This window comes from Cetorhinus maximus, chromosome 20, assembly GCF_964194155.1.
Source record: "Cetorhinus maximus chromosome 20, sCetMax3.hap1.1, whole genome shotgun sequence".
Classification (NCBI taxonomy): domain Eukaryota; kingdom Metazoa; phylum Chordata; class Chondrichthyes; order Lamniformes; family Cetorhinidae; genus Cetorhinus; species Cetorhinus maximus.
Window position 1 is genome coordinate 41,115,308 of NC_135898.1, and position 12,426 is coordinate 41,127,733.

The following is a 12,426-nucleotide window of genomic DNA, read 5'->3' on the forward strand; positions in this document are numbered from 1 at the left end:
ATGTATGGCTGAGTGGCCTCCTTCTGTGCTGTATCATTCTATGGTTCTATGTACCATATACCGTGGGCTTAATTTGACCCTGTATGTAAGACAACCTATTCTCTCAGTGCCAAAATGCATCTTTAGGCCCGTACTTAGCGGAAAAGTCAACCTTCCCCACCCACCCCACCACCCCACCACCCCCATTTTTCAGCTAATAAATGCATGTTTAGGGCTATTTTTGCAATAGGAGTCAGCCTCAATTTTGCAATGCAGAAATACATGTTTAGGGTTGTACTCATCTTATAAGTCAGCACACAGGATCGAGCAGGCTTTAGTTCAATTCAGTTTAATGTCTCATCTGAAAGGCAGGAGCTCTGACAGTGTAGTGCTCTGTCAGTACTACACTGGAATGTCAGCCTGGATTTCGTACTCAGGCCTCTGGAGTGGGATTTGAATCCACAACATTTTGACTCAGAGGTGAGAATGCTATTACAGAGGCGCAGATGAATCAGCATTTATAATATACTCTCCTTGCCACAGCCACAGCCAATTTTAACTGAAGCCCCAGCCCACTCCAACCTGGTTTCTGACAAGTGGGAGGGCTTAAAATCATGGCTTAAAAATGGGTTGCAAAAAATGTGTGACAAAGAATTGTTACGGACTGGAGGGGTTCTAATTTAAACAGCCTTGATTTCTCCACTCACTCTCCATCCGTAAACAGGAAGGTGTTTTTGATTTCTGGTTTCACCCTTTATAAGTTGTGGTGTATTTTCCCCAACCCTTCAATTTTGGGTTGTCCAATCCTCTATTAATAACCCCACAGCAAACTCGAGATGAGGCAAGATAAGAGGGTTGGTTTATTTTGCACACACAAAATGAGGGAAAGTGGTTTTGCAATGTCCACCCCTGTTTGTACTCATACAATAAAAGAGGGATCAGGGAAAAAATGGGGTACAGGGCAGGACCATGATAAAAATAAGAGTTATGATTTCATGTGAGACCACAGCCCAGAAGCAAAAGTCCAATGGCGTATTCCTTCTGAGGTTAGCAGAGTGATCCAACTTTCCAGAAACGAGGACTTCCATGATGAGAGAAGGCACATAGAGAAGAATTAGTCTTAAAGGCACAGATACAGAAGTTCCAATGTTCCAGTGGTTCACAGTGTGGATGAGAGCCAGGCACTTCACCTGGACAGAACTCTTTCTGCTGCTACCTGTTAGATGATAAAATGGTAGACTCCTGGGTTCAGTTATATATATACTCCTTCCTGTCTTCTGACTGGGACAGACTGAATTAAATTGCAGTGGAAGCATGTGAGCAAAATGAGAAGCAAATAAGACTGTGACTATAAGCAGCAATTTCACATTGGGTGGTTTAGTATATTTTCACCATTCTTAAAGTCATTTCTTTGCCAAAGATAACAGGCAAGCACCAAGACAGAAAAAGAGGAAAAGTCAAAAAGAAAACAACAAAATTAGAGAAGCAAAGAAAGAGATGAGCAAATGATAGTAGAAGGTAAGGGAGATTATGAATACCAGGGGACAGTAATCATTGAGAAAAAAGCAAGAACTGGTATGTATATAGTATGCTTCATCACAAGAACACAAGAAGCAGGGGCTGGAGTTGACCATAGGGTCCCTCAAGGCTACTCGCATTCAATACGATCATGGGTGATCTTGAACTTCAAAGAACTTTCCAGCCCACTCCCCATATCCCTTGATTCCCTGAGAGGCCAAAAATCTGTATTCAATGTATTCAATGATGGGACATCCACAACCCTCTGTATTAGAGAATTCCAAAGATTTACAACCCTTTTAGTGAAGACATTTTTCCTCATCTCAGTCCTAAGTGATCGATCTGAGTCTGTGCCCCTGTGTTTTTGATTGCTAGACCAGCAAAAATAATCTCTCAGCACCTACCCTGTCAACACCCTTCAGAGTCTATATGTTTTCAATGAGATCGCCTCTCATTTTCTAAACTCTAGAGAACATAGGCCCAATTTACTCAGCCTCTCATCATAGGTCAACACACTTATCCCAGGGGCCAAGTTCATGGACATTTGCTTTACTGCCTCCAGTATAAGTATATCCTTCTTTAAATATGGAGACCAAAACTGCACACGATATTCCAGATGTGGTCTCACAAAAGCCCTGTACAATTGTAGCAAAACTTTTTTATCCCTGTACTCCAATACCCTTGCAATAAAGGCCAAACATGCCATTTCGCTTTCCTAATTGCTTGCTACACCTAGAGTACATGCTAACTTTTTGTGTTCCTTACATAAGGACACTCCACTCTCTCTAAACATCAAGATTTATAAGATTCCCGCCTTTCAAAAAATATTCTAATTTTCTATTTTTTACAACCAAAGTGAATAACTTCACACTTCCCCCACATTATCCCCATTTGCCATCTAGTTGCCCAGTCACTTAAGCTGTATCTCTTTTGCAGCCTCACTATGTCCTCCACACAGCTTATCTTTCTACCTAGCTTTGTATCATCAGCAAACTTAGATACATTGCTCTCTTCATCTAAGTCATTAATTTAGATTGTAAATAGCTGAGGGCCCAGAACTGATCCTTGCGGCACTCCACTAGTCACAGCCTGCCAACTGGAAAATACTCCGCTTCCTGTCAGTTAAACCAATCCTCCAACCATGTTAATATATTACCCATAATTCCATGAGCTCTTATCTTGTCTACTAGCCTCTCATGTGGCATCTTATCAAATGTATTTTGGAAATCCAGGTATCCGACATCTACTGGTTCCCCTTTATCTACCCTACTGGTCACATCCTCAAAAAACACCAATAAATTTGTCAAACAGGATTTCCCTTTTGTAAAACCATATGATTTGTTCTAATCATACTACGCTTTTCTAAGTGGATTGTTACGACTTCCTTAATAAAAGATTCCAACATTTTCCCAATAATTGATATTAGGCTAACTGGCCTAAACAAAAGTACCTGGAAAAACTCAGCAGGTCTGACAGCATCTGCGGAGAGGGATACAGTTGACGTTTCGAGTCCGTATGACCCTTCATCAGAACTAAGCCATATAGAAATTAGATGAAATATAAACTGGTAAAAGGGGGTGGGACAAGAGAGCTCGATGGTGGAGGCCAAGAAGAGGCTGCCAAAGATGCCATAGACAAAGGGACAAAGGGGTGTTGACGGTTGTGATATTATCTAAAGGATGTGCTAATGGGGACATTAAGTTCCCTGTTTACTCTCTCCCTCCCTCCTTGAAAAGCAGCATTACATTTGCGAACTTGCAATCTGATGGGGCCATTCCCAAATCGAAGGAATGTTGGAAAATCATAGCTAGGGCATCCACTATCTCCTCAGCTATCTCTTTTAGAACCCTAGGGTGTTAGGCCATTAGGTCCTGGGGATTTTTTGGATTTTAGTCCCTTAATTTGAAGACCTCGGGATGTCCCAAATTGTCTCACAGGCAATTAATTACTTTTGAAATGTTGCCACTGAGTTACATAGGTAAACACGTGATCAATTTGGGGAGGTGGGATTTTATGGAAGCATCTTACCAGGTCTGGCCTACATGTGACTCCAGATCCATACTAATGTGGTTGACTCTTAACTGCCCTCTGCAAAGGCGTGGCAAGCCACTCAGTTCCAGGGCAGTTAGGGATGGGCAACAAATGCTGGCCTTGCCAGTGACACCCACATCCCATGGATGAGTAAAGGAAAAAATCGGAGGTCTCGCCTGCCAGCTGGAGATTGGCGAGCCACCTGCGTTGCCTCCTCCGGGAAAGCATGCCAGCATTAAGTGCCTCTTAAGCGCTTAAGTGGCCACTGGTGAGCTTTCCCCGGGATTAAGAACCCCAGGGGTGGAAATCCTGCCTGCCAAGAGCAGCCAGCCAATCAGAGGCCAGCAGCTCTTTTGCTCACCGGTGTCATCAGGGAGGCAATGGCTGCTGCAGGAACGACAGCCACCGGAGGTCCAGGATCAAGGAATGACCCAGGCCAGAAGTAAGTCATGGCCGGTGGGCTTTGCAAGGTGGGGTTGATGGAGGAGTGGGGGAGGGTCGGCAGCAAGGACAGGTGGTGGCTGTCAGTGGCCTCCCCCCTTCCCGATGCCGAGTCCCTCGGTCGGGCACTGAGTGCCTTTGAATGAAGAACCCTCCCCTGGGAGACAACAAGTAACCTGCATAGGTTTACTTGTCTTGATCCCCACATGGTGACAGGCCCACCCACAGCTTGGTTACTACCAGCGGTGACAAGATGAGACCCTTAAGTGGTCATTAATTGGCCACTTAAGGGCCTCAGCTGGTGGCTGGGCGGGATGTCAGACCAAGGGCCTTTCTCGGCTTTTCTAGCAGGCCCTTGAGAAGGCTGCAGAAATTTATAGACTTTGGCGATGCAGGAAGGCAGTGGGGTGCTCGCACCCTCCCGCCTGATTAAATGCCCTTCTCCGCCTCCAGACAAACCATGAGAGCATAAAATTCCACCCAAGGTCTCACATATACAAAATCTGACGGATTCAAATAATATTTTTTATATCCTGATATAAGAAGCTTGAGAACTTTAGACCTGTCCCCTGAACTCTACAATAAACGACAAGCTTTCCACCTTGCTTTAATATGTTTACAGAGGATGGCTTTATTCCAGATTTCCTTACTGCAACACTGGTCTTTGTTGGGCATCCAAACCCATTGTTTTCTGCACCATTGATGTATGGCAGTGACCATATTGAACAGTTACAGATAGTGGTGACAATATTGCAAAGTTACTGAACAGTAGTCCACAGCTAATTGTCTTGAAATAATGCCAATAAAGGTCCAAAAACCTTACTTCCTATTGTTAAGAGCTTTGGTCATGCTTGTCTGTCAACAGTTACCATTGTAAATTGCTATGTCAACAACTCCCATTCATTTGTTAATTGTCACAGAGTGTATAATAGGCTACCCATCTGCTACCATCGGTTTTACTACCCTGCTGAAGTTGAAAGTTCTTCCCATCAATTTGAAGATTTGGCTGTGTAATTTATAACAATGAGTGACAACTGAGTTGCGCAGTCTGCATTGCGGTGGATTATTTTACGTTTTCTCCCTTCCAAAGCAGTTACACTAGAAATACATTGAGAATAGTTAGGCTTGAATTATTTTAAATTTACAATAAACATGAAAATAAACCATTGATTGTAATCTAGCAGCTTCAATTCATGAGTACAAAACTTGCATCAACATTACTTAACTTTGTTGTTTCTAGATACTTATTTCCCATGAGTGCTTTCATTCAGGAAATTCAAGCATGAAAGTTTGAAAGAATAAATAACAATTCTAATGAAGATCTTAGAGCACTGTCAGGTATGTAGTCCAATAAGATTTTATGGTGCTGTTATACTGCTTCATGAAGCAGTTTCAGATGGGCATCAATGCAAAAATGACCCACAGTCCCAAGGTATCATTGCAGGAGTTCCTCAGAGCAGAGCCTTAGGCCCAAACATCTTCAGCTGCTTCATCAAGTATCTTCCTCCATCATAAGGTCAGAAGTGGGGTTGTTCATTGATGATTGCACAATGTTCGGTACCATTTGCAACTCCTCAGAAACTGAAGAACTCCTTGATCATATGCAGCAAGACCTGGACAACATGCAGGGTAGGGCTGATAATGGCAAGTAACATTTGTGCCACACAAGTACCAGAAAATGATTATCTCTAACAAGAGAGAATCTAGCCATCTCCTCTGACATTCAATGGCATTACTGTCACTGAATTCCTCACTATCAACATCCTGGGAGTTACCATTGACCAGAAACTGAACTGGACCAGCCATATAAATGCTGTGGCTACAAAAGCAGGTCAGAGGCTAGGAATCCTGCAGTGAGTAGCTCACCTCCTGACTCCCCAGAGCCTGTCCACTATCTATAAGGCACAAGTCAGGAGTGTGATGGAGTACTCTCCACTCGCCTGGATGAGTGCAGCTCCAACAATACTCAAGAAGCTCGACACCATCCAGGACAAAGCAGCCCGCTTGATTGGTACCCCGTCCACCACCTTAAATATTCAGTCCCTTCACCACCGATGCACAGTGGTAGCAGTGTGTACCATCTACAAGATGCACTGCAAGAACTCACCAAGGCTCCTTAGACAGCACCTTCCAAACCCATGGCCTAAAAGAACATGGGCAGCAGATGCATGGGAACACCATCACCTGCAAGTTCCCTTCCAAGTCACTCACCATCCTGACTTGGAACTATATCTTCATTTTTTCACTGTCATTGGGTCAAAATCTTGGAACTCCCTTCCTACCAGCACTGTGGATGTACCTACACCACATGGACTGCAGCGGTTCAAGAAGGCAGCTCACTCCTACTCTCTCAAGGGCAATTAGGGATGGGCAATAAATGCTGGCTGCATCCCATGAACGAATCAATAAAAAAAGTCAGCTTGATAATTTGACTGATGAGGAAGGACTGAAACCAAAAGGGCTGAGGACATCTCCAGGACACAGTCCCACCTTGCTTGGCCATTACACCAACTGCAGTATAACTCCAACCTGATGCAAACCAGTGAACCCTTGGCATGTTAATGAACTTTTTTTCTAGGAGAGAGCTGACATTCTTGCAAGTCTCCATTCTCCATGAGAATGTGTAGCTCACTAACATATGGAGTGTTTCAGGTGAATGACATAGATACATTTAGGGGGATACTGGATAAATACATGAGGGAGAAAGAAAATAGAAAAATATGTTGATAGGCTGAGATGAGGGATGTTGAAAAGAGGCCCGTGTGAAACATAAATACCAACATTGATCTGTTGGGCTGAATGGACAGTTTCTGAATAAATCCTACAGCTTCCAAACTCACCTTGCCTAAATGGAAAAAGATCAGAGGCTTCATTGCAACCATGCACAGTGCTGCTAATTTGCACTTTGTTTCAGGTGTAAGAAACCTTACCTCCATCTCCTTTTAAGTGATTCCGTTATTGGCTAAGATAGAGACCATCCGATCAGCTGCCTCGGCTATTTCTGGCTTTTACTCTTGCACAATGAGCCAAATCTCTCCAGAGTGCCATAGCCCTGAGCCGTGTATTTCTTCAGGTGTTATTTGTGCTGTTGTCCATAACAGTGTTCCCCTCATGAGCACAAAAAGTTTGTTTTGTAATTGCAATGTGGACAAGGCCAACCAACAGGTATCACAGAACTATGCAGGACAGTGATGGCTTCCTGGAAGCTGCGGCAATGCCTTCAATTCGAAAGGAACGAAAGGGATTTCCAGATTGCCACTTTCCTGCTCATTTCTAATATCATCTACTTGCCATCTTATATTACATTGTCACCAATGTAAAATAAATACCAGCACAATGTTCCAGTGAAGTGTAGAGTATTTATTTCCTTTGTGGTATGAAGTGTAAATTTTGGCAGCCAGAGTTGGCACAGCACTGCGTGTTTGTGCTTTGTTTGGGGTGTGTGAAACCTCCCCTCCCATTCCTTTTGAGTGATTCCCTGGTGAACTGTATTGGCTGGATGCAGCGTTTCACTGATAGACTGCTAGAATTCTGGAGGTCAGAGGCTTCCATTGGATGAGCATTGCAAAAACCCAGCATGTGAATGAGCCAAATCCAGGACTGGTGCTGCCCGGAGTTAGTTGTGTTAAGCTACCTTCTGCCATGGCCTAGGTGCATTTAGGAGCTTCCAAAAATAATGATTAGTGCCATAAATAGTACATCTTCTCTCTGTGTGTCAGAAAAAAACATCTTGCCTTTATATAGCATCATTTAGCTTTGAGAAAATGTCTCTGGGCCATTCACAGGCCTTGTCTTAGGGTATGTTCCCCACTACAGAGTGGCTGAGACAATTTTACAATGTTGGTTAAGTGGATGAGGGTAGAATGGAGGTGGGAGGGTTTTGAACATAGGCAAAAATCGCTTGAAGACAACTGCGAAAGGTTGGACATAGGGGCAGGGAGAATGACCTTTGCTTGGTGGCCGGTCAAGGGGAAATAGGATTGAGCAGTATGGACCATAGCTAACTGAGATTGCTTCAATGTAACTGCTGAAGGGAGATCCACCAGTGCTTGGGATGTGTTAGAGTCTGGTATTAAGGTTTAGGAGTTTCAGAATAAAATGTTACCCTTAACAAGAGTGTAGATTAAAAGGGCACCTGGATACCTATATTGTGTGCGATTATGTTACCCCCACGGTTAACAATTAGAGCTAACAAATGAGACGATGGTCGTTGGTGGCATTTTATTTCAGTTAAAATATAGAAAATTTATATCACAGACACTCAATAGCAACAATATGGAACAATTTACAACACTGGCTGGACAGTTAGAATGGCCTTGCTGCATTTTCGACAATACTGGTCAGTCAAGTATTTACAGTGTAAGTGCCAGACTGAATCTTTTACAACACAGTAATTTACTGCAAGCATTACAGTCTACATAGTTCCTTAAAAGGGAACCAAAAGAAAAACCCCAATACACTTCGAATTCTGAAAGATGCCGGAGTATTTCCAGTCTAAAGCCCACAAGAGGGAGCTCGGCTGTCGGCTGATCACGAACCGAAGTCTTCACCACCCGCCCCACAGAGCTCCCTCCCCCACCCCAACCCCCGGAGAGGTGTCGGTCGGGGTCGTTCCCCTCTCATTGTCCATGGTGACTGCGCTGCCCCGGGCTCACTGGCAGGTGTGCAGCCTTGAATTCTTGCTGGGGCCGTGACTGGCCCCTCTCTGCATCCGGCACGAGTAACCCTGGGCGCAGTCGCACCTCTGGAATATCTCCAGGCCGTGCGAGCCTTTCCGCTTGTGCCTGGTGCACACTTGGCCTTCCCTCAGCACCGGCTTGCAGATCTTGGACCAGAAGTGTCGGGCGCAGCACAGTCCTTGGGCACAGTCTGAGGACCTGAGACAAACGTCGCCTTCTTGCCCTGAGGGAGGATATAAAACAAAAGAGACAGGCCATTGAAGCCTCAACTCCACATTTCAACCTTGTGTGTGTCCCGTTTGAAGCAGGCGGGGTTGATTTGAAGATAAACTTGGTTCTAAAGCATACCTTTCACGGAGTGGGACCTCGCTGGGACGGTGGTCCTCCTCGGCTGACTGTCCAGGGTGGTTTGCTGATCCTCAGGGCTCCAGCTATCCAGGATCGTCTCCTCTATCTCCTCGGGGATGTGCTCCGCATCATTGGGCACGCACATACCTGGAAGACAAGCCAGAAAATCCTCCAAGTCATTTCACTTCCCCCAAATGACCGCTTCAGACAAGGTTGTTGAATTTGGAAATGTAAATCTATGGGCTCGACCGCGCCAGACAGGGTGTGGGGGTCCCGAATTCGGGCGAATTAAACCAGAGAAAGTGGGGGGGGGGGGGGGCGGTGGAGAGGGGTTCATTGCAGCTATGCCTGTGAAACAAACTCTCAGAAAGGAGCTTGCATTTATATAGCGCCCTGCTGCACATCTGGGACTTCAGCGCTTTTACAGCCAATGAAGTACTTTTTGCAAATCACTCCTGCCATGTAGGAAAGGCGGGATGGATATTAAACTTATTCCCCTCTAGACAGATCCGCTGCTGCGGATTAACACTCCAGCTCAGTTTCCACTCGGATAAAACGGGTCTTTCCCTCCTAGTCTTCAGCCGCTCCCGAGTTTGATACAAGATACAACGGTCCTGCCCTGCATCAGCCTCTACACGGCAGCATTTCCCTGGTTTCTTCTTCTCTTGCACCCTCACCCTCTTCCCCACCTTCAATGTCCACCCCTGTCCTCCCCGAGCCTCACCGTTGCTGCAGCGAGTCCCCGGGCAGCACATAGCATCTCGGAGACAGCGCTTCCGGCGCCGGCGGCAGTTCAGGCAGTGCTGGGAAGCGGAGCGCGAAGCGGAACAGAACTGCTCGACAGCACAGTCCCGGTCATCCAGGCAAGTGGCGAGCTGGAAAAGTAACAGAGCAAGAGTCAGTTCCCGAAACACTCAGCACGGAGAAAACACCTAGAAACTCATACACACACATCCGAGAACAGACAGGGGCGCACTCTAAAACATAGACACACACAGATATACCCCACAACAGGCACACACGGATATACCCCACAACGGGCACACACAGATATACCCCACAACGGGCACACACAGATATACCCCACAAGCACACACATATACCTCACAACATAGACACACACAGATACACCCACAATATAGACACACACAGATATGCCCCACAACAGGCACGCAGATATACCCCACAACAAGCACACACATACCTCTCAACATAGGCACACACAGATATACCCCACAACAGGCACACACAGATATACCCCACAACATAGATATACCCCACAATAGACACACACATATACCCCACAACAAGCACACACAGATATACCCCACAACAGACACACAGATATACCCCACAACATAGGCAAACACAGATACCTCACAACATAGACACACACAGATATACCCCACAACATAGGCACATACAGATATACCCCACAGCAGGCACACACAAAAGAACCCCCACAACATAGGCACACACAGATATACCCCACAACATAGATGTACAGATATTCCCCACAACATAGGCACACACAGATATACCCCACAATAGACACACACATATACCCCACAAGCATACAGATATACCCCACAACATAGGCACACACAGATATACCCCACAACAGAGACATACAGATATACCCCACAACATAGACATATAGAGGTAGACCCTGCAATACACACAGCAACACAGACTTGCATATACCCAACCTGCAACACACACACTGATACATACTTCCTGCAAGGACAGACAGACACACACACAGATATACCCCAGCGCATACACACTGTGTAACATGCACATACACACTCACATTTTAGAACAGATATTGTTGAGCTGGAGTCCAGGTCTGAAACATCCAAAAATATTGGATAGTAAAACCTTAAATAAGGAATATTCCAGATTAAACAATGCCCTTTGTTTTGACGGAATTGACACCTGAGTTTGGAAAGTAGGGACAGCTTCAGGTGCTGGCTGGAATTTTCCTGGGATTATACACACCTGGAGTTGGTCGACTGCATGGTTTTTGTTGACACTGTGCTGGTGGACAACCTGGGGAGCAATACTGACCGGGTGGCTTGGGCTCTGCACTGCTCCACTACCCGTCTTGATAGCGTTAGAATTGAAGGAGCTCACGGCATTGTAGAGGCAGAAGGTGAGGAACAGCCTGCCCATCTGCACCGCTTCCAAATACATGGTGAGGATCTCGATTCGCCCCAGGAATGGGACACAGAGCCAGATTCACAGGTGGCAGAAAGTTAACTAGGAATCAGCAACAAAATATGCCCTTCACGCTCTCACACATAAACCCCAGAGCAGGTAAGGCTATCGATCGGTCTGTCCAGAGGCTCGAAGATTGTCTGCTTGTAATTCACTCCAGAGCAGAAACTTCCCGTCAACTGATTTCCCCTCCACTTCGGGCCGATTTATATTTGCTGATGTTGTTTGTGTTCCCGCCCCCTAGCCCATGTGTGACAAAGACTGGGCTGGAATTTCAAAGGTTCCGTTTATGATGTTCCGGAGAGTTTACAAACCCACGGGATCCCCCATCCAGGGTGAAATCAACAGTGATTTCCAATGGATCACATTCCCCACAGATAGCATCACAGCGAGGTTTGGCACTTTTCCGAAGCCTGTATCTATCTCCCTCTCCCTCACTGTCTCTATCCCTCTATCTCCCTCTTCCTCACTGTCTCTATCCCTCTATCTGCCTCTATCTCCCTCTCCCTCACTGTCTCTATCCCTCTATCTGCCTCTATCTCCCTCTTCCTCACCGTCTCTCTCCCTCTATCTCCCTCTTCCTCACTGTCTCTATCCCTCTATCTCCCTCTTCCTCACTGTCTCTCTCCCTCTATCTCCCTCTTCCTCACTGTCTCTATCCCTCTATCTCCCTCTTCCTCACAGTCTCTCTCCCTCTATCTCCCTCTTCCTCACTGTCTCTCTCCCTTTCTCCCCTGTCTCTGCCACTATCTCCTTCACTCTTTATATCTATCTCCCCCTATCTGTCTCCATCTCCTTCACTCTGCCTCTATCTCCCTCACTGTCTCTGTCTCCCTCTCTCTGTCTCTATCTCCCCTCTCTCTCTTTATCTCCTTCTCACTCACACTCTCCCTCCCTCACTCTGTCTCTGTCGCCCTCTGTCTCTCTCCCTCTTTCTCTGTCTCTATCTCCCTCTCTCTGTCTCTATCTCCTTTACTCTTTCTCCCTCTCTCTCTGTCTCCATCTTCCTCACCCTGTCTCTTTCTCCCTCTCCCCCACTGTCTCTCTCTCTCTGTCTCTATCTCCCTCACTCTGTCTCTATGTCCCTCTCTCTCTGTCTCCATCTCCCTCACCCTGTCTCTTTCTCCCTCTCCCCCACCGTCTCTCTCTGTCTCTATTTCCCTCACTCTGTCTCTATGTCCCTCTCCCTCTCTGTCTCTATCTCCCTCAC

General features: G+C 45.9%; 1 protein-coding gene across 1 annotated transcript; it reads right to left on the reverse strand.

Moving 5' to 3' along the window:
• Positions 1–8,176: 8,176 nt before the first annotated feature.
• dkk1b (dickkopf WNT signaling pathway inhibitor 1b) lies at positions 8,177–11,409 on the reverse strand. The gene is made up of 4 exons (XM_078565250.1): positions 10,998–11,409; positions 9,721–9,871; positions 8,997–9,143; positions 8,177–8,871 (listed from the first exon to the last, which is right to left on the reverse strand). The coding sequence occupies exons 1-4, from the start codon at positions 11,190–11,192 to the stop codon at positions 8,621–8,623; spliced, it is 744 nt and encodes a 247-aa protein (XP_078421376.1). The 5' UTR covers positions 11,193–11,409; the 3' UTR covers positions 8,177–8,620.
• Between the last annotated feature and the right edge of the window lie 1,017 nt (positions 11,410–12,426).

Coding starts and splice junctions, on each gene's coding strand:
- dkk1b (XM_078565250.1), bottom strand. CDS start 11,192: ATGTATTTGGAAGCGGTGCAGATGGGCAGGCTGTTCCTCACCTTCTGC. Junction 9,144..9,720: donor GGGGACTCGCTGCAGCAACG/GTGAGGCTCGGG, acceptor CTTGTCTTCCAG/GTATGTGCGTGCCCAATGAT. Junction 8,872..8,996: donor GAGGTCCCACTCCGTGAAAG/GTATGCTTTAGA, acceptor ATCCTCCCTCAG/GGCAAGAAGGCGACGTTTGT.